General features: G+C 38.1%; 1 protein-coding gene across 1 annotated transcript; it reads left to right on the top strand.

Annotated features, from left to right (window-relative positions):
* LOC139122716 (CCR4-NOT transcription complex subunit 6-like) lies at positions 1 to 22,098 on the top strand. The gene is given in 11 exon segments (XM_070688372.1): positions 1 to 140; positions 8,525 to 8,650; positions 9,911 to 10,097; positions 16,248 to 16,423; positions 17,765 to 17,836; positions 18,470 to 18,627; positions 19,245 to 19,399; positions 19,776 to 19,924; positions 20,736 to 20,963; positions 21,525 to 21,767; positions 21,770 to 22,098. Coding segments are annotated over 10 exon segments (1,626 nt in total). The 5' UTR covers positions 1 to 140; positions 8,525 to 8,538; the 3' UTR covers positions 21,916 to 22,098.
* The last annotated feature ends 658 nt before the right edge of the window (positions 22,099 to 22,756 follow it).

The raw sequence follows: 22,756 nt of genomic DNA, 5'->3' as shown, positions 1-22,756 counted from the left end.
ATGGTTCCGAAAGAGTAATCCCAGTGTCTTTTTGTTTGGCTGCCATGTTGGATTTTCTTGCTGATTTCAGTGTTTTTTCCAACTTTGCCACCAATTCCTGACAAATCGCCCGTACACATCTCAATTTCAGTTCAATGAAGGTAAGCCTAAGTTACATTTCTTCTTAAAGATATCTCAAATTCTGTCGATACGCCGTATTTTCTCCGTTGAAATAATCTGAGAATAGGCGGTAAAATCGAAAGCATGAAACGAGGAAAAAATAAACCAATGCGATCTGTCATGAGTTCACCCGCCGAAACAGTCAGAATTTTTCCTCATTATCAGTTACGTTAGATCAGAGACGTAAAATCGGGAGTAAAGAAATAAGCCTTTCAAGTCATAAACTTCGATCTTGTGGTTTAAAATACGTTTGTGGTTTGGCTGCGTTATGCTTCGGAAGGGCTTCCCCATAACTCAATACTCCCGCTCTTTGTCCCTCCATAAGCTGGGCGCTATGTCATGATGTATGACGATATTATTTTAGTACTGGGTTGTTAGAACTCACGGAAAATATCAAAATACCTCCTTTTAGTAACCAGGATTTACTCTTATTGCAAAAGTGATAGCTAAGGTTGGACAATCTCTGACCAGATGTGACTGAAAACTTTGATCAATATATAAGGAACGCACAATCGTTCCGTGATCATGCGTACTATTTCTGCGAATCATCAACATGCATGTAACATTTAATTGCGGTTTTGTCCGATCAAACGACGGCCAGGGTGAATGTACGCATACCAGAGGGGTTTCCCCAGCTACCTTGTCAAACAGTGTGTTGTGTGAAACAGTTACCAAAGGCATGAAGGAAAACAGAGACCTACTCGCTGGAAATGTGCGTGTGTAAATATAGTGTCACCTTAGGCTATCGCGTTGCAAGTGATGCCCTTGCGCAATTTTTGTTGGACAGGAAATACACGAGCAGAACGATGCACTTAGTTTAGAGTGCATTTGAATGACCTTTCGTCTATAAAACAGAACGAGCTCACACCACACTCAAGATTAGCTAGTCGTGGAAAGACAAAGTATTTTCATAAATAAATACCGTTGTTGGCATATTTGGTGATGTCACTATTGGCTCCTTTTAATTTTCTTCGTAATTTGCTGAATCCTGGATTAGAAAGGCTTTGTTATGAAAATTTGTAGGGCTTCAATTGTGTGGGGATTTTTATCGCCTATTGAGCTATTCAGAACCACCATGGCTCATGTTTTCACTGTTTTTCGTTTTACGTCCCTCTGCACTGTTTTGTTATTCTAATTATGTGCTTGGAGGGAGACCTTGCCCCAGAAATAGTGTTATTCAGCAATGTATACTGTTATTTGACCCAGTTTTGTTATCTTGAGTGACTTACATACTTTGTCACCGCAATTACAATATTACAATTTGGATTACAATAATAGTTTCAGAGTGGAGTACTTGTAAACAAAATTCAACTGATAGGCATGTTATTGTCAGTTGATATTGTGGAACAGAAACTGGTTCAGTAACTTATTCATGAAAACTTTGTCAACTGTGGAAATCTTGTTATCCTAGTCTGTATAGTTAGGCTTTTGTGCCATTTATTTGATTAACATATGGAATCTGACCACCCGTAAGATGTTGCAAAGTTAATGTGACTGTCTGTAGAAGTTCATGACTTAAGTTTTAAATTAAAAAAATCGAAAAGCTATACATATATCCATATAGAGCTGTCACGTGATGATATATGCACTGCATTACAGCATATTGTGTTAGTCTTATATCCACCCTGTATGACATCAATGAATCCATATCTATATAATGGACGACTGATTTAGTAAAATTCCAAAATCTTTCAACCAAAATTTTCGGTTCAACCGTGGTATGCTCTGCAGTGAAGTTTAACCTTAAGAAAGAGAGTTATGTTTTAGGGGGTCATTTTTCTCCCGCAGAAATTAACGCATACTATTTTAATTTTGGCAAACTGACAAATTCATTAACATAACGATTAATTGTATTGTTATGCAAATCAGATGATGTGCCACCAGAAATTCCTGGGGAGAACACTAGTGGGGTCGATAATGATGAAATCTTAGGTATAATATTTTGATAACAAATTTCATGTTGATTCATATTCCAAAACAAAAGAAATATACAATGTATCATTTGTGCATATGTTATTATGTGGAGATATACTCATAAACGTGTGGAGATATGCTCCAGCACTTGAATCTTAGGATGCGTATCAAGCTTGTGGTGAAGTAATGCTCACAGTATAATACAAAGTTGGTCAAAATGTAGACCCTAAACATTTGTGGCCAAGATATTTGTGTGCTCATGCTGTATTATTCTTATGCTGACTGAAGTGAAGTTCACGATAATCCCAAATCAACTCAAAGAGTTTAGATATCTATTATTGAGAGGGAAACTGACTGTTTACCTATTCAAAAATATACTGACATATATTTAGCTTGACTAGAATGTTATGTTGGCAGCAAGGACTAATATTGACCAGGGTGATGAAGCCTTGAAACCAAATTATGGTACCGGTAGTACCTGCTTGAAGAGAGAGAAAATATGTCAGTGTAGCTAATGTTCAAATGAGTAGTGAAGACATAGTTTAAGGAATAGCAATGTCAAGTCTATTTTCCAATAATACTAACAGGGCCAGCTTGTGTGTCGTCAGAGTGATAACAAATCAGTCTTTTCTAGGTATATGTAAATTTTATACTTTCTCCAACTTTGAGGCCTTAACTGGATTGGATCAATAGGACTGATTCCTAATGTCGTCACAATGTGGTAAACCAAATATTTGTACGGAATCTTTTATGACACTTTCTGAAATTGTACACCTAGGAAGTGACGAAATTTGTGCAATGTTACCCCATTATTGAGACAGAAAGAGTTGCTGTAAAACTCACATGTAAAGAGTACAACACAATTTTAATATCTGAATTTCTGTCAGTAGGGGCCAATGTTACAAACGTGATGCTATATTTAGTAACATACCAACAATAATATTGATCAGCACTATTGTAAATCTGAATCTGAGAGTTTTAATTCGGCAAGACATACCAGTTGACAAAATATGAGTACACTAGATCAGCGTCATTCATTCAAATCACTGTCTTTTTGGAGTAACCATGCTCAAATTATCAATTTTACATACCCTTATTCAATATGTCCGTCAACATCCATGTCAGCAGAAAACTGGTACCAAAATAAACAGCAAGAAAATGCTTGTACGGTAAACGTGTAGCTATTCCTGGGTTACCTATGATTATGAATTCCATGAATGTCACGTTCACTTGTATGCTGGTACACTGTGTTTTATTCAGTAATTATTCTGCGGGTCAGTTCTTCAGTATTTGAGATAAAATTTTTGGACCTTTATACAGAAAAATGTTGCTTGTTTTGGAGTGAATATTTGAAATAAATCTGTTACCAATAATAACTTGTTCATGTCTAAAAAGGTGAAGCAAATTTAGTGTGAATATTTGTAATTGGTTGAACTTGAGTGTGGTTTTTTTAAAACATGTTGAATACTAAAAATTCTGAAGTCAAAATTTCTAATGCATTGTGGCACACATTGATATGTTGTTTGGCAAAAGATTTATCTTTGTTCAAAGCAAAAGTGTGTAAGTTTATTAGTGAGAAATTGTGTACTTTCTCGAGGTTTTTCCAAATAAAACAAACTGTATGCTGGATAAATAAAGAGTCAGCTACTCGGAATTATAATTCCGATGTCAAGGACATAGCCTCAATGATGAACAAGTTATTTGTTGAATGATACATGTAGTAGACACTGACTTATAAAAGGTGAGCTATGATACATGTAGTAGACACTGACTTATAAAAGGTGAACTATAGCAAGATCAGACCCTCACTACTACTTTAAAATCATCTTGAACAAAGATATGTCATGTCCAGAGTTCACAATAACGCTGTTCGCAAATTACGCCATTTTTTCTCTCATTAACTTGCATAAATAAAAATTTATCCCCTTTTTCCGCATAAACAACAAAAATAAAACCTGCTAGTGTTACAATGGCTACTAAAAGTCACACTTATTTGTATGAATTTATCGTTCAGACTACGAGCTGCAACAACAGCCGCGTATACAACAACAAAATTTGGCCAAAATTTAGGCAGCCATATTAAGTAACAAACCTGAAATTGCGATCGGTGCTATTTAATTTCTAATTATAGATACTGTTAGTGTTACCCCAGTAATTTGTTTATTTGTGCAATTTATCCTTGAAACTTTAGAGATGTTCAAATACGCACACTGAGATATGTACTACACAGTATGAATTGAAATGGACAGAAGTGATATTTAAAGTGAATCAGCTGATTTTTGATGATAATGTTGTCTCCTATTACCATTGACAAGACTTGTTCTGCAGATCTGTATTTCAGCACATGGCTACTTCACTAAATTACCACCTATCGTATATTGGCACTGTTTTCATTTTGTCTGATTTCCAGATATATGTGTGAGATGTTTTAAAATCGGTCAGTGTTGATAAAATTGCTCGGTTGGAAGGTTATTTTAAGTTTAGGAGACAGCCTGCGAATAACTCAGCTTGCCTTCCATTGTCTTAAACACTTAAAATGCATTCACAAATCATCATGAGCCTGACCCTGAAAAGCAATTGCAACAAGCCACATGGTTCAAGAATGGCTAAATCAGCCGTTAATTCTGATATATAGTAATTGATGACTAAGGAAGGACTTCTATATTTTCATACTGTAGTTTATTAAGATGGATCACTGTGGAAAAGTGTAACTAATGTTCTTGAAAGTCCAATATATTGAGAGAAGTCGTGAGTAGACAAGAAATGTGATGAGAGGTAGTGTTCCCGTTTGACTTTTTAAGATACATTACAAAGATATACAGCATATCTTCGGATTATATGCAGGTCACATGGTTTGTGACAAATTTCAACCTCACCATTTCCTTTGAGAGTAGAGTTCTAAACAAATGCTGTGGAAATGACTTGTTTAGTGTTTGAAGATTGAGTCTTTCTGACCAAGATACACAATAATACATTTGTGTATTTTATGGAGCGCACTGGGAACTGCTGAGTCAGCATTTTTCATAGATTTATTTTGTAGAGAAAGGATCAGTCTTGCCATCTTATCTTGAAATTTGGGTAGTAACACCTCTTTTTAAATTCATTTTCCAAAATGGCTGGTTGAATAGAGTCTTCATTGACAGTTTCAAGAACATGACAATATTGCAATGCCATTTTCTTCCATATCAACATACATCTACTTGTATGTTTTATAGTCAATGGCATTACCTAACACTGCACATGCCACAGGCACTTGTTCTTCTCTACAATGTACATGTACCTTCAAAGTAGCTAAGGGACCTGTGCTCACATTTATGAAATTTTTTTTATCATCATGAATCAACCAAAATACAAGCTGTGCATATATAAACTATTAATACGTAAATATTGTATATTCATAAATCATGTAGTTATATGCATATTTCTTTTGACCTCATGTAAATAAATACTTCGAGATACATATACTTTTTGATATGTACATGTATATCTTACACCTCTATTATAAAACACATTTGGTAACTTCTACATGCAGTTTCAACAAGTTCTCTAGGTTTGCCATTATCAAAATTGAAATGTCCATCATGTGAGGTCAAAAAATAACTTGTAAAATAAAAGTAAGAAAAGTAGTAAGTCAAGAAGTTCACATCACTTCTGAATTCCTTCATTAACCCTTTTCCTGCCGAGCGCCCTTGTCCGTTATTTTGCCAAGTCAGTAGAAAACCGCCCCATAATATGTGCCTGTAAAAGATTGGCTCTCCTGCATGTTATCCTGCCAGGCATTTTGGCAGAAATCGCCCATTTTCAGGGTTGTTTTAGCCGTACTTATACGTGTTAGACTTCGATAATTTCTACATGCCCATAGACAGGGGAAGGAGCTCAAGGGTTACTGCAGAAAAAAATTGAGGTCACCGGCTTTGTTTGCCCCTGGGAGTGCGTCATTTTAATTGCCGTTTCATGTTTATTTTTTCGGAAATAAACTCCTTCAGTATTACGCACGTTCGCTAGGCACAAACATCACCTCACTCGTCTGTTAGTCAGAGACCCTGAGGGTCGTGCTAGGGGTGCAGCATCACCGGCAAACCTGTCCTGTTTCCCCAGGGTAGGGTCAATTGAATACGTACCTTCAACGACTTGGCAGTGTAGCACAAAAACTACATTTTTGCCGTTGTATTAACGACATGGCTGAGCCATTGAAGCACAGCTCCACGTAGTTAAGCCAGCTCATTTGGGAGTTGGCTTACGAGTGTTACCGTTCATTACTGACTTAATCGAGTGGTCCTCAGTCAGGTACGGGTTTGTACCGACATGGCTTGGGCTGCAGCTAACCATGATAACCAGTCACTACACCCAAGTCTTCAGTTCACTTTTGCGATGCACAGGGTGCAACGCAATATGCTTCCATTGTTCTAGCCATCGACGTGTCCACATGCCTGGCAGCCATATTGTACTGCTAGCTGGTTTGCATAACTAAATGCAGGCGGTATCCCCGTAGCAGACTACACATTGACCTTATTGACCTTATGAATTCTCTGTACGCAAACAGCGTACGTAGTTACCAATGCGTCGGCAAGAGGATACGTTTGCCTGCAAACCAGAGCCAATACTTCGGACGATGGAATAAATAAAAAATCCAAAGCTACGTCCATTGAATGGCACGGGCAAGGCCGTGAAGGACGTTGCCTGGCTTGAACTTGCAGAGCTGAAGCCCAGCTTAGTACGTCGGACACCAGTTTGTAATGGTATTTCCGAGTCGTTCACATCCGTTCCATCGGAGGAACAAGTCGAGCCGTCCCGTCAAAAATATGTTCTCATTTTCAGTCACGCACAACTGAATAAGTGACTTTCGTCTCGCACCATCGGCATATCTGCCAAGTCGTTTGCAAGAGGTAGCCTTCTAGATTAGCATTGCCGAGTTGGTCAAGTTCGGCAGCAATCTCTATAGTGCCAGGCAGCCAAGTACGTCCAACTCCGCCAGAAAACGTCACCATGCTATCCTGCCAAGTCCGCTAAAAAGCGGTAAAAAAAAAACAGCCCCCTCGGTGTGGGGGACTGGCGGACAGGTTTCTGCACCTTTCCCTGTCTATCGACTCCCTGCGAACCCATTTCGAGGGGAAAAGGCGTTCCTTGTCAGAAAACCTCTCCTCGGATGACCCCTAAACGCACAGGGGATAGCAAAACGTAGTGCCGTCGACTTGGCAGGAAAGGGGGTACCCAAAAGGGTCCGATTTCCACCGGGTTGGGAGAATAACGGTCACCAGTGCTTAGATTCTGGCTACACCGAATTTCAAGCGGATTTTCACCGACTTGGCAGGAAAAGGGTTAATGTGTCAATAAAATGTCATAATCATTAGACCAGAAGAGATTAATTAAAGACCGACCAACAGTGTGGCTCACATATTTATTAATGATGAATAAAAGACACTCATATGGCCTGCTCAGGCTCTTCTGTACGTAAGCCTGCGTAATGTCAGTTTTCCGTTCAATAAAATTGCCCATTTCAGTGGTTTTGAAATTTCGTAAACAAGTAGAAATCAATGTTTTACATGTGTGACTATGTCATACATGTCGAAGACTATTTTTATTTTTTTTTATTTTATTTGATACACAGATCAATGGGCAAACCCAATAACAGATCTGTGAAACAAAAAAAGTCACACTATCACAAGACAAATGTACAAGACAACCATAAAAGTGACATGTTACATTAAATTGAAAAAATGTACACAAATCAAAAAAGAGAACTGTTAAAATGGCTGGATAAAATAGTTTTAAAACTACTGTATTCCAGTTTGAAAGCTCAGTGTCTTTTTGCACTTCAGCCGATATTAAAAAAACATGAGATCAAACTTCTACTGTCGTCTCTGAGGATTTGATTTTCATCTTCTCTGAATAAACCCCAGGGCTACAAGTTGAAATAACCCTTGCCATCAGTCAAGTGGACCAGTCCGTGCAAAATAAAAGTATTTTTAGATTTCCAATATCAATATTTTATTGTTTGCTGATCACTTTGCCCCAGGTATGATAAGACTGTTTCACTCAAGCATTTGAGGGAAATATGGTCACCCTTTTCGTCTGTTCAGTGGCGTGTACGCATACTGTGTGTGTTGGGTTCAATGACATCAGTAGGTGTTCAACATTTGAACAGAGGCTCAGGTGGTTGAAAGAACAAGTGTATCATATCACATCCGACCAGATCATATTCTTATCTTTTGTTGAGAATAACATTTTCTTCATCAGCACTTGACTCTCCTGAACAATCTCTGAGTCTGTAAGTTGTCATGCCCAGATGATTTGGACATGGAAGGGAAAGTGTTCATTAATTAGCATAACAAAAGGTGTTACCTTAGTAACATGCTATATTTCTCTGTTGATATTGTAGAAGTTTTCTGAATGTTTTGCTGCTGACCGCTGTTGAATATCATTCATCATTTCTTGATTGTTTCTCTTACAGATAAGGCTACGAACATGCCTAAAGAGAAGTATGAACCGCCGAATCCTCGGCGGGCCTATAAGATAATGTCATCGGATGATGTAGCCTCTGGAAAACCATCACACTGGCCAGAACTGGAAATTACAGGTAAACTTTCCAAATCTTGCCGCAAGTTTGCTAAATATATAGCGTTGATTGAGTATTTACTAGCCAGAGACCAACCGAAGTGACTGGCTGTTCAGTAATTATGGCCAACGGAATATTTTTCACTGTTCTCCCCAGAGCAATTATACTAGAGTGGTGGCTATCATTCTTCAGTTTGTTGGTAAACAATAGAAACTCATTACCATACCAATTGCATTAATTGTTATGTAAATTAGACACAGCCCTACCAGAAAATCCTGGGGAGAACACTGTTTTCGGTTACAAATTTTGTCTCCTCCATGAAGGGGGTCACACTCTAGGCAAATGTCTGTCGTTCCTCATCCACTTTTCAATAATAATTTACCACCTATTTGAAATCTGTCAACACCCTTTATAGTAATTTATGACTGGGCATCATCTAAGTGCATGCTTTCTGTAGTGTTTGGACTGAGAATTTCTCAGAGTCACCTTAAGAGGTCATTGACCTGTGGACTTCCGACCTTGATACAACAAAAGAACTTTGCAGTACTTTTCTTTTATTTCTTCTGAGCTTTATCTCCACCTCAAGTCTGTATCTTCCACTTACTGTACATAATCTGTCTCTGAACTTAAAATTCTTTGTATGCCGTCAGGTGCTTGTAGGTTTTCAGAGAAAATTAAGAAAACAAACACAATGTTAACACTATTGCAAATAAAAATATTATTTTTCCAAAAGAAACCAGATAAAAAATGAGCTTTTGTGTTTTTTCTCTGTGTTTGTTCTTTTCTCTGGCTGGCTGGTAGGTTTTTCAAAAAACCCAGAATGGCAAACAAAGAATTTGGATATAAAAATGCCATAGTATTGCGTACACAGATGACACCGTTGCTTTCTATGGAGTAGCTCAAAACTGGAATCTAATGCATGTAGACACTGCTACTTTTCACAGACCAATGGGTGACATTGAGGCAACAATTTTCATTACTGATCAACTTTTCAGCTGAGTTGCAGCAGAAAAAGGGAAAAAATGATTTAAAAAGTAATCGACAAAATCTTTATGTGTAGTAAATTCCTGAGTATCCCTGTTCGTAGTATACCAATGCAGTTATGAGGGCAGCAGCAATGTTAACCTTTGACCTCTATTGTACAACCATGGCAAAAACATTGCCATTTATGTTATATTATTGTGTGAAACCAACCAATCAGCATCCCCGAAACAGATGCAGTTTTGGCTGAAAAACTGTTGACTGACAAATATCTGTCTTCTTCACTGCATTACTCTTCAGGTACTGTGCGTAATTTAAGCCCCGAATTATGGTCCCTAAATCATTTAAAGTCACTGTATTTGAACGACAATAATTTATCAAGAATTCCACCGGAAATTGCCAAGCTCAGCAATCTCACTTTTCTGGACCTTTCATCCAATAAACTTCGAAGTTTACCAGCCGAATTGGGTGACATGAGCAATCTCAGGTAAGCCAGTCCTATCAATAAACACTTGTTGTCCATAAAAGATTTCCCCTGCATTAACCTTTCACCACAATGGTTTGGCCAAAACCCATTGTTATAAATAACAATTGTTGACCTATTTACAAGAATTTGGGGGTGGGGGATAGTAAATTTATATATGTCCTGTAATGTCAAAGGTTTCACCTGGTTAGATGCAGGGCCATTTAATTGCCTTGACAGTTATTTCTGATGCTAATTTGAAAATATTTTCTTCACTCCAATTTTGTTATTTACATCTCAGCCATGCTTGCGACTTGTTATTCTATGCCGAGTGGGAATGTTTCTCACCAGGAATAAACACCCACTGAATGTACAATACATGTCACTGGAGACATTTTGATAAGCCTACGTGTGTTAGAATATCCCTGTGGCCATGTCAACAATTTATGCTGACCCGTTTTCACAAATTGAAATCCTGCTATGGTATGTATAGCTAGAAAATGTATTTCAAATGCATCTTGAAAAGAAAGTTTGCCTCAAAACAACTGACATTATACTTGATATTACTTTGATTGATTTTAGCTGAAGGTAGTATTGGTTTTATTGAACCACATATCTTTACCAGCCAAGCTGGTTCATGATACTGTCAAGTACATGAAAAACACCCAACTTTAGGCCTCTCTCACCTGCATGTGTCTCATTTCACTACTGAGTGTTGTCAATATCAGGTGAGAAACATGCCTGCTCCAAGCTCTAATAATGCAGCCACTCTGGTGAATTGTCAGCCGTTTTTCACGCAACTTGGCAACATTTTGCTCCCCTCAAAGAGATTCAGTGATTGCCATGGTTTCATGGGAAATAAAATAAGGCAATTTGTAAGGCAGAGCAAAAGTACAGTTGACTCTAGTGACCCTAGTGACATGGCAGCTTTAGGTATTGTTTAATGACAGACGTTGTTGAGGCAGCAAACCAACATTTTCAATGCATACAGCAGTGTTTTCTCCAGGACTCTCAATTGCATGAATCCCCTATCTCATGAAAATCCCACTTCATAAACTTGTTACTTGTTGCTCTTCTACAATGAGGTTTTATGATTTACACAGAGTATCAGACTTTGTGATTACTATCTATGATGACCCACCTTACAGTTCATGTTATCCACTCTAGGTAGCTATAGTAAATTCATACGAGCATCCTATCTACAAAAGGTTGTGATACAGCTGAAAAAACTATCAACTAGAGTTAGCCTCCACATTACAAAACTCTATTGGAATTGAAATGAATGAAGTGTTAATGATTTGTGTAGGCTTCTAATTTATTCCCCACGGACATCGTCCGGGGGGACTTATAGGTTTGGTCATGTCCGTGCGTGCGTCCGTGCGTGCGTGCGTCCGTCCGTCCGTCCGTTCACGCAGATATCTCAGACATGCCCAGGTCAATTTCTTTCAAACTTTGCACAAGGATAGTACCCTACCCCATACAGATGCACGTCGATTTGTTTCACAATGCGATCAAATTTGGCTGCGTTAGAGGACTTTTTAGTTTCCACCTCCATAGACTCCCATGTATAAGGCAGTCTCCATAGACTCCAATGTATAAGGCAGTCCATAGACTCCCATGTATAAGGCAGTCTCCATAGACTCCCATGTATAAGGCAGTCCATAGACTCCCATGTATAAGGCAGTCCATAGACTCCCATGTATAAGGCCAAGAAAAATAAAAATTTAGTTTCTCATCGTATTCATATTGCAAAAAGGATGCAGTGACACAGTTTTTAGTCCCCACGGATGAAGTCCAGGGGGCTTATAGATTGGGTCATGTCCGTCCGTGAGTCCATCCGTGAGTCCATCCGTTCACGCATATATCTCAGATATTTTGACAAAATGTAACGTGACCTTGGTGACCTTTGACCTCAAATATACATATTTGTCCATAACTCAGTAACCACAAGTGCTACACCCTTCATATATGGTATGATGGGACAGCTTATGACGCCACATATTGTACCTCATTAATTATGCGCATATCTAATTTTGAGCGAGCCAATAGAGCTAGAGGTCTGATTTTTGGTATATAGGGATAACTTAGCAATACAATTTTTTTGACAAAATGTCTGCGACCTCGGTGACCTTTGACCTCAAATATACATATTTGTCCATAACTCAGTAGCCACAAGTGCTACACCCTTCATGTATGGTACGATGGGACACTTTATAACGCCACATATTGTACCTTATTAATTATGTGCATATCTAATTTTGAGCGAGCCAATAGAGCTAGAGGTCTGATTTTTGGTATATAGGGATAACTTAGCACTACAATTTTTTTGACAAAATGTCATGTGACCTCGGTGACCTTTGACCTCAAATATACATATTTGTCCATAACTCAGTAACCACAAGTGCTACACCCTTCATATATGGTATGATGGGACACCTTATGACGCCACATATTGTACCTCATTAATTATGTGCATATCTAATTTTGAGCGAGGCAATAGAGCTAGAGGTCTGATTTTTGGTATATAGCGATAACTTAGCAATACATTATTTTGACAAAATGTCACTTGACCTCGATGACCTTTGACCTCAAATATACGTATTTGTCCATAACAAGTGGTACACCCTTCATGTATGGTATGATGGGAGACCTTATGATGCTTCATACTGTACCTCATTAATTATGCGTATATCTAATTCTGAGCAAACCCATAGAGCTGGATGTCTGTCATACATATGCACATAGATTTGTTCTGTGATACGATCCAATAAGGCCACCATGTGGCCATTTTATTATGATTTTTTCATGTCCTGAACTACAGCTCAGACATGTATCAAGCGAATTTATTAGTCCCCACGGACACCGTCCGGGGGGACTTATAGGTTTGGTCATGTCCGTGCGTGCGTCCGTGCGTCCGTCCGTCCGTTCACGCAGATATCTCAGAGATGCCTGGAGCGATTTCATTCAAACTTGGTACAAGGATTACTTCATATGTCATACAGATGCACGTCAATTTGTTTTTTGATACGATCCAATATGGCTGCCAGGCGGCCATTTTATTATGATTTTTTCATGTACAGAGCCATAACTCAGACATGTTTCAACTGATTTTATTCAAAGCTGGTACAAGGACATTGACCAATGTCATAGATATGCACATCAATTTGTTTTGTGATACGATCCAATATGGCCGCCAGGCGGCCATTTTGTTACGATTTTTTCATGTACAGAGCCATAATTCAGGCATATCTCAACCGATTTTATTCAAACTTTGTACAAGGACATTGACCTATGTCATACATATTCACATCGATTTATTTTGTGATACAATTCAATATGGCCGCCAGGCGGCCATTTTATTACGATTTTTTCATGTACAGAGCCATTACTCAGGCATGTTTCAACTGATTTTATTCAAAGTTGGTACAAGGACATTGACCAATGTCATAGATATGCACGTCAATTTTTCATGTGATACGATCCAATATGGCTGCCGTGCGGCCATTTTGTTACGATTTTTTCATGTACAGAGCCATAACTCAGGCATATCTCAACGGATTTTATTCAAACTTGGTACAAGGACATTGACCTATGTCATACATATGCACATCGATTTGTTTTGTGATACGATCCAATATGGCCGACATGTGGCCATTTTATTACGATTTTTTCATGTCCTGAACTACAACTCAGACATGTATCAAGCGAATTTATTCAAAAGTATTTTTATCACAGACCTAAAGAAGAGGACTCTATCCTCTCTGAGGACATGTCATCAAAGTACCAATTAACAAGTGGGGACTGTGTCATCAACGATGACTTGTTCAAAAGTATTTTTATCACAGACCTAATGAAGAGGACTCTATCCTCTCTGAGGACCTGTAATCAAAGTACCCATTAACAAGTGGGGACTGTGTCATCAACGATGACTTGTTTGTCAATATTGACTGGAGGAAAAAAGGAAAGAAACAGGGGTGTCCTTTATTTGAAATTTGATCAATGCTATAACCTTAATTTGTTTATACTGTACGAAAAATCTTAATTTGCATAACTTAAATTTGCATAATTTATTATTAATTAGAGCCAAATCGCACCCCAGATTTTCAAGCAGGGGCAACCATTTTCCTCTTGTGAAAGAAACCTGGAGAAGACACTGATACAGTGATTGTTATTTTACTGCAAATGCAACTTTGATTTTTCAAGAATATCCTCGGTAGAATACTGGTAGCAGTGTTCTCCACAGCCTTCAAATTCAGAAGTGTGGCCATTTTACATAACAATGCATAATTTGCATATTCATTTGTTGTCAAAGTATATTCTTTTGTTCAGTAATTAACATATGAATTGATTGCTGAAAAAAACGGGTGGCCCACCCATCAAAATCCCCTTGTGGAGAACCCTGGCTTGCTTCTCTGTGCACCATGCTTTTTTTCCACAAAGTTACCTGAACTGAAAATATGAAATAATTGTAGAACTTTAAATGATACAGTGAAACCTGAGAAAGTTTAATATTTGACAAATTAAATAGAAACAGAGCTTTTCAGGATGTGTTCTCAGAGAGAAAATTTAATCTGTGTGGTAGTTTTCAAATGTTAAAACTCATGAACATCAGTCCCCTTGTTTTGGAGAAAATCATCAACATTCCATGCTACAGTTTCTGATATCAGATGCTTTTAAGTTGATGTTGAATTCATATGTTGCTATGTTTAGCTTATCCTATAGCACTTATCCTGCCAAGTTCATTTATCACCATCAGATCAAGTTCCTCAAAACTAGTGAAGCATAACAAGTTCAATATTTTGCACTAAAACGTGAATATATTAAGGCATCTGAAAACAGATATACTGTAAACATTTTTATGACTAAAGCTGCTACGACAAACCAAGCAAAGTGAGTGAAAATATGTATGGTTTTGTCTCAACACCGTTTGTAGTGACTTGGTAGATGGGGAAGGGATATTGTCTAGCAGGAAAAGGGATAATGTATTAATAGTAAGTCACCCAAAGCCAAACTAAGTGAAATAGCACATTGGAGCTGTAAATTTGTGTTTATCAAGCTGTAATTCCCAAAAAAGGGTCTGCATCAGAAATCAAATGACATGACTAAACCACCTGTTTTGGTTATGTTTTTCAGAGCGTTGTAAAATTTCATTTACAAACTCAAAAGTACTGCTCCAATATTTGACATTTCAGTTCATGGTACACACTGCCTCACACAAATTGAATTCATTCTATTGTTGTCTTTGTTGGGAAAATGAATAACGAGCTAAAGTAATTAATTAGAAACAAAGTAGAACGTCAACATTGAAAATGTCATTGTACTTAAAGCCCTATGAACTGCATCTTTTTTGCATTTACTTACAAAAAATTATATCATCCAATCTTTAAAGAGACGTTTTGAATTCCTGTTTTTAAGCCAATTGTCTTTGAAAATGTCAGTGTTCCAATTGTTGGTGATGGATTTGGTCAATTAAAATCATGTGCTTACAAGTATGTATATGCAGTGGCCATATTTGATTTGCAACTTCAAAAGTACGTAGTTGTTAAAATCTAACTGGTCTGTTTGTCATCAATATTTGAACAATGTTCTGTTGTTACACTTCTCTAAGCATTTACACATTAGCTGCACTTGATTTCAAACCATCTTATCAGAAGAAAAATGAAAAAGATACGGCTAATGGGACTTTAATTAAAAAGAGTACATCTAAATAAACTCAACATGAGCAGATAATGGATGTTGTCTGAGGACTTATTATTTATTTTGTTCATGTTATACTTGTCTGATACATGTCAGTTAAATTATTGAAACATCAACAAACCCAATGCATAGCTAGAAGTATTGGTCCATGCATTCATATGTCTTCAGTGTACGTATTCACCTTATACTTTCTTTTTGAATCCACAGTTAGACTTTCAGAGTAAAACTCAAAAATCAAAAAAATGTCACCTTTGTTGCAATAAATCATTGACTGATCTATGTCGACTTAAGTATCCATACATGTCATTTAACTTTTCAATTGTGCAAGTTTAACTAAAACTGGTAATGAAACAAAGTCAAGTTAATGCCCAATTCAAAAAAAGAATTCTTGCAGTCATATACAGACAACATTTTGAGCAATGTCAAGGCTACATGTATGTGCTGTAAACTAAACTTGATTTTCTCTGCTTGTTTCAGGGAACTGTTGCTCAACAACAATTGTTTACGTGTGTTGCCATATGAATTGGGCAGACTTTTTCAGCTGCAGACACTGGGGCTGAAGGGTAACCCACTGTCATCCGAGATAATCAGCCTTTACTCAGAACACAATGGAACAGCAAAACTGCTCACCTACATGCTTGATAACCTAGCAGGTTAGTTTCACCTCCTTACACCCCTCTCCTCACAGTGGAATAGCCCTAGTGTGAGATGTGAATGTGTGAGTAGATAAATTTCACCAGTATCTTGCCATATTATTATCAGTATCAGAGAGTTTGCCCATTCTTTGGTCAGGGTGGATGGATTGTGGTGAAGTAATATAGTGACAGCACAGATGCCAAGTTTTGTGAGATTTAAAGTGATACCGAAGGATTCAAGTATCTAGGCAACAGTTGCTAAGGAAAATTCGTTAAATCCACATAAAGATAAGTTTTTGTGCATTTTATTGACCCGAAGATGCAAAACAATGCCACCAAAACTGAGCAGACGCATAGTTGCCGGTCATGAAACGGGTGACGTATTAGATATGCAGATTAGCTCAGCTTGTATTTGATATGATTCCGCTACTCCAAATGTGCTAAAAACTCCTCTGAAATTTTACAGAGTGATACTTGAAATACCCCTTCACAGTCCTGGGCATGGAACAGCTGTGAAACAAACACTATCTTTTGAAATAGCAAATGTCTACTTTAAATGTCGTACAATTTTTAATCCTATTCTTGCCATATCTCAAATCTTACTGAGAATTTTCTAAAACGCATGCTTAGACTTACTTATCTTGGTGGCAGTATCTACAGTTCTGCTGAAATTCATTTCAACAGATGCAAAATTGGCCAACTTGAAAGCTTTTAAACATTTGCACAAGAGCAGAAGGCGATAGTGCCATAGAAAACTATGCAAACAGTAACAATAGCGCTGATCGCAAATGACGTCTCTGTCATTAATGTGCATAAATAAATATTTGTCGGCATTTTCCGCATAAACGACGAAAATAAAACCTGCGAGTGTTAGAATGGCTATATAGCGTCACATTTATTCGTATGAATTGATGATTGAGACTAAAAGCTGCAACAACAGCCGCGCATACAACGACAAAATTTGTCCGTATTTCAGCATATTTGTCCGAAAGTCGCGCGTGTACAGCTATATTTAGTAACAAACCCGGAATCGCGATCAACACTATTTTCACATGCAAGGGTGCACATTTGGAACACTGCCAGCCTTAGCAATTGCACACACATTGAATCCTTTGGTATTGCTGTAAGGTTATTTCTTATCAGCATAGACCATTAGCTCTTGGAAGGTGATACTCCAAGACAAAGTATGAATTTTTTAAAATGGCTAATTATCAAAAAAGTGGAAACCATTTCAATTGTAATAGATTAAAAATGAGAAAAAATAATGAAAGAAGTAAAATTTTCATTTGTTCCAGATGTGTGAATGGTTTGTGATATATCTGTTTTCTTATATGAGATATATTTTTTTGCGTTTCTAAGCAGTGCCATTAAGTGATCCACCTACGAGGCCATGGATAACACTGGCACAGCCAGACAGAACAAGACCCACAGGTAAGATGATCGAGCCCTGCCCCAACCCCCTCCACCCCTACTCAAATAATGGGAACTCCCATTTCTCAGTCTGGGACAGTTAGCTGAGAAACTTATTGGTTGGTCAGATTGGCCATAATGCAGAATCTGCCTTATGCTGACAGTTGCCAGTTGCCCATGAATGCCTTCTGGGCTTTATTTGACTATGGAAGCTGTAGCCGTGAACAGATTAACAATTCTGGGCTTCTTTGTGAGCATTAGGCTGCCTTGCTACATCTGAGACAAAACTACAAGTCTCACAGGAACCCACACCTCCTTCGATTGTGCAAACACAGTGTTTCATGGTGTTCATAGAAGCCCATATATGTGGTGTGGATATGTATAGTATGCGTAGAACTTTAGTCCATATAGTAATTGATGACAAGACTAGAGCTCCCTACATTTCTTTGATTCTGCATAAACAAACACACTTCTGTGCAGGGTACAGCATTCTGTACTGGACATAAAGCTGACTTGGTCTATGGAAGCCCACCACAAACTCCATGTACCATGGATTTCTAAACAGATCCACACACCTCCATCTTGGATACAGTATAGTGTCAGCCATTTAACCCTGTGGAATATCAATTTTTTTCTCTGTCTTTTACTTCTCAGGCATTTTTACTGTAATGTGCTACAATGTGCTTTGTGACAAGTATGCTACCAGGCAATTATACGGCTACTGTCCGTCATGGGCGTTGAATTGGGAATACAGACGAAAAGGTATTATGCAAGAAATCCAGCACTATTCTGCTGACATTATCAGTTTACAAGTAAGTCACCAGTATCTGGATTGTTCTGCAGTGATACAAACATGTGTTATGACCAGCAGTGTGCAATGTTCTCCCCAGGAATTTTTGATAGTAGAATGGATATGATTTTGAATATTAATACAAGCATTTTTTTTATGTTCTTCACCACTTGCTGTTTTTGGAAAATTGCAGGGTATCTGTCGCTACCCCAGAAACAGTCTTTTGAAGATACTTTTGTTGCGTAATTTTTGCATGCTTATCATCTTTGACATTGGAATTTTGTTATAGTTTTTAATGTTTTGAACAAATTGTATGTGGTTATAACAAAGTCTTCGCCATATTTACTGTTGAAAACTTATTGTGATTCTGAAATGTTAAATGTGAAGTTTGTATCTTTGCTGTTGATTATTTTGACAAAGTAAGCGAGCTGAAGAAATTTGTCATGTAATTTCTCTGTGAAAGAGTAATCTGTATAGGTATATCTCTGTAGACATGTACATAGTGTGTTTTCTTTGAGTTTGGATTCCTGTGTGTCCTCTTCCTGGTGCACTGATTTTTAGCTCACATGTTCACACACCTGAGCTATTGCCATACTGCTCTCTGTCTGTCTGATGGACTGATTTTCCTTGTTTGATTAGGAGGTGGAAACGGAACAATACTACAAGTTTTTCCTGCCAGAACTTGGCCAGCAGGGCTACGATGGAGTGTTCAGTCCAAAGTCGAGAGCAAAGACAATGGGAGAGCACGACAGACAGTTTGTGGATGGATGTGCCATCTTTTACAGGACAAGCAAGTGAGTTCAAAGAGAGAGTTCAGAGAGAGAGAGAGAGAGAGAGAGAGAGAGAGAGGGTTTGAGGAAGGTAAAGATCACTATGTCCTTTACCCATGTATGTCCAGACAAATTCAAGCATGCATCATAACAAGTCACACATGTACAAGATGAGAGGAAGGGATGGAGAGGGAGAGGAGGGTTGATGTAGAGAAATGAGAGAGAGGAGGGATTGTCTGAGTTGGACAGAGAGATATAGTGGCTGGAAAAATATGCAAACAAACATTGAGAATTCTGGCGAGAGAGAGTGTATGAAAGGAAAGAGTTTTCAATAATGACTAAGAGAGTAATGAAATTACAAAATTTTGAATACACGTTTTCTTTTTGAATTACTTACCAGATTTTCATTAGTGAAGGAGCATGTGGTTGAATTCAACCAAATTGCCATGGCCAACGCCGAGGGTTCAGAAGAAATGCTGAACCGTGTCATGCCCAAAGACAACATTGGCATCGCTGCTCTGTTAGAAACCAAAGAAGGAATCGTTGACAGTGAGTTAAGAACACACAAGACAACAAACATATCACCACTTTTATGCATTCTCAGCTTGTAGAAGCTGTGAGGTTGTTCAGGGGGTTGGGTAGGCGTTGTCACAAATATCAACAAAGACCTACAAGTCAATGCTTTGCTTCAGTTGAAACAAAACAAAATATTAGTCCTGATGCTGTATATAAACAATAGGAAGGTTTATCTTTCTGTGTTATATGTGTTCAGCATATTTCATGTTGTCCTTGAATCCTTTCATATTATTGAGCGGAAACAAAATCATGTGAATGAATTCTTTGGAGGCAAAAACTGAAACACCTCTGTACACGAATTTTAGTTTCATTGCAATTGGTTGTCAAGTTGGTCTGTTTATGATAGAGAGGTGTGTGTTTCTAACCCACGTAACTTTTCAAACCATTTGATCTAGTTAGAGGCCCAGTAATGCTAACTTTTGACAATTTTTTCACTATAATTTTGTTTTGAATCCCAACCATAATTCCTTGTTCTACTCCCCAATGGTGTTCAGCTCGTCAACTCAGCCCGTACGTGTGTAAACTGCATTGTTATTGTTTAAAAGTGAATTCTGGTCCGGACTAGAATTGAAATGTAAATAATAACAATGCATTTAAAAATATAGAAGTCAACAAGCTGAATAGTGGGTGTTTCAACGTTCTTTTAGGAGTTAGAATAAGAAGTTGCAGTTAACAAACAAAATAAAAATAATGAAACAAACATCAAAAGTTAGCATTGATGGCCCTTTAATCTAATGTTCATCAGATCTGTAATGAGATGTTTTTGTGTTCCCTGGTTACCAAGGTGAATCTCCGCCTGGTCGACAACTAATCCTAGTCGCCAATGTGCATATCCACTGGGATCCGGAATACAGCGATGTCAAGTTAATCCAGACTATGATGTTCATGAGCGAAATGAAAACGTTTATTGAAGAGTCTAGCCACAGCTTCCGACCGGGGGCCACCACCACGCCTGACATCAATTCAATCCCGTTAGTACTTTGTGGAGATCTGAATTCACTGCCAGATTCAGGTACAGACGACGTTTTCCTCGGGACACACGTTTTCCACACAAGTATTTTGTGATATAAGCGAAATAACAAAGAAACTGAGTAAATGGAGAAATATGTGTTCACATGTAGATTTGATTTACATTGCTTGATTATCAACATTGGACAGGCTCTTGAAATTATTGACACCCCCCCCCACATCAGGCCTTTCCAAGGGTCTCCCTCAAAGGAAACTAGATTTGAAGTAGAATTCTCTTCCATTGACATGAATTGAAATTCAGGGACCACCAGAGATGAGAGAAACAAATTGCCTGAAATGTACCAATTTAGAAATTCAAAATGGCATGGAGAGAAATTAAATTTTTTGCAAAAAACGATAGTGAAAATTCATCTTCATAATAAGAACATGCAAACAGCAGACTAGTATAGTATAGTATTGTAAAAATTTGAGTGTCTGAAAAACTGTTCCTGTAAGCCATTCTTAGTAGAACAATATGTGTCCTCTGAAACAGCCATGAAATCACTGCAAAAAATATTCTGTAAGAGTTAGCAATATTCAGAGTGATTTTTTTTTTCTTAAACAGGAGTGGTGGAGTTCCTGACGCAAGGAAGAGTAATGACAAACCATCCAGACTTCAAAGACATGAAATATCATTCCTGCCTCGCAAATTTTTCCAGTATTGATCATCCGAACGAATTATGCCACGCGTTCAAGTTACGCCGAGCCTACGATGGAAACATCATGAATTTTACAAATTACACGTACGACTTCAAAGGCGTCATCGACTACATATGCTACTCGTATCACTTCATGCGCGTGCTGGGTGTGCTGGGCCCATCGATTCACGATGGCTTGACGAGTGCAAGGTCCTCGGCTGCCCGCACCCGCACGTCCAATCAGATCATTTTGCACTCCTGGCGGAGTTCGAAATGCCAATTCCATACCCGGGCAATAACCTGATTGCCCGCAGATAACCATACAGGTATTGTTTTTAAAGAGAATGTACATAGAGTACAGTACATAAAAAGTATAAAGTGATCTTGTCAGTGTATGAAGGGGTCAAATTGAACGATTACTTAATCTCCAGTCTTTCTGAGTGCAAGCATTTACATTGATTAAAGTCTGTTTTCATCTCTTTGCCATTCTTCCAAGGTCTATTTGTCTCGTACTGTGTATGTTTTTGTGACTAGATATGTCTCTTATCACATTTCTTCCAAAGTCATAATATTCGTGTGCTGGCTCTTCTAACCCCTTTCACCACCATGGTTTTGCCCAAACCCATTGTTATTAATGGTGGTTGTGGACCTGTTCACAGGGAATTGGGGTGAACAGGTTAATTTACCCATCAGCTTACTACTTCATGAAAGTTGCTTCTTCACACACGACAAGTGCGCCCTCTATCTTTTCAGATATCCAAACTCCTTGAGTTGATTTACAAACTTTCAAGAAATCTTCATGAGTCCGCCTAGTACCAGTACATGTAATGTGTGACACTTTGAGCGAAACCGAAAATTCTGAAGTCAGTGGTTTGTCAAATTCACTTTGAAATACAATGCACACTGCGGTTCTTTTTGTTTCAGTTCCAGGCCAAACCCAGACACCAACAAGATATAACTTGCCCCGGTCTTCAAAATTTGGTCCAACTCTAATATTTCGGGGCTTTTATCAGACTTATTCGTTCCTTAGGTGTAGTGTGGTCCCAGCATGGAAGCATAGAATGCCAGTATCGGTCAGTCACTGATGAGCTGACATCTCGATTTAGTATATGCATGTAGAAAGGTACAGTTTAACTTGACTGCAATTGTCATTTACCAA

Source organism: Ptychodera flava, chromosome 22, assembly GCF_041260155.1.
Source record: "Ptychodera flava strain L36383 chromosome 22, AS_Pfla_20210202, whole genome shotgun sequence".
Lineage (NCBI taxonomy): Eukaryota > Metazoa > Hemichordata > Enteropneusta > Ptychoderidae > Ptychodera > Ptychodera flava.
Note: the sequence above shows the minus strand (reverse complement) of the source record. Positions and strands in the feature narration are given on the sequence as shown.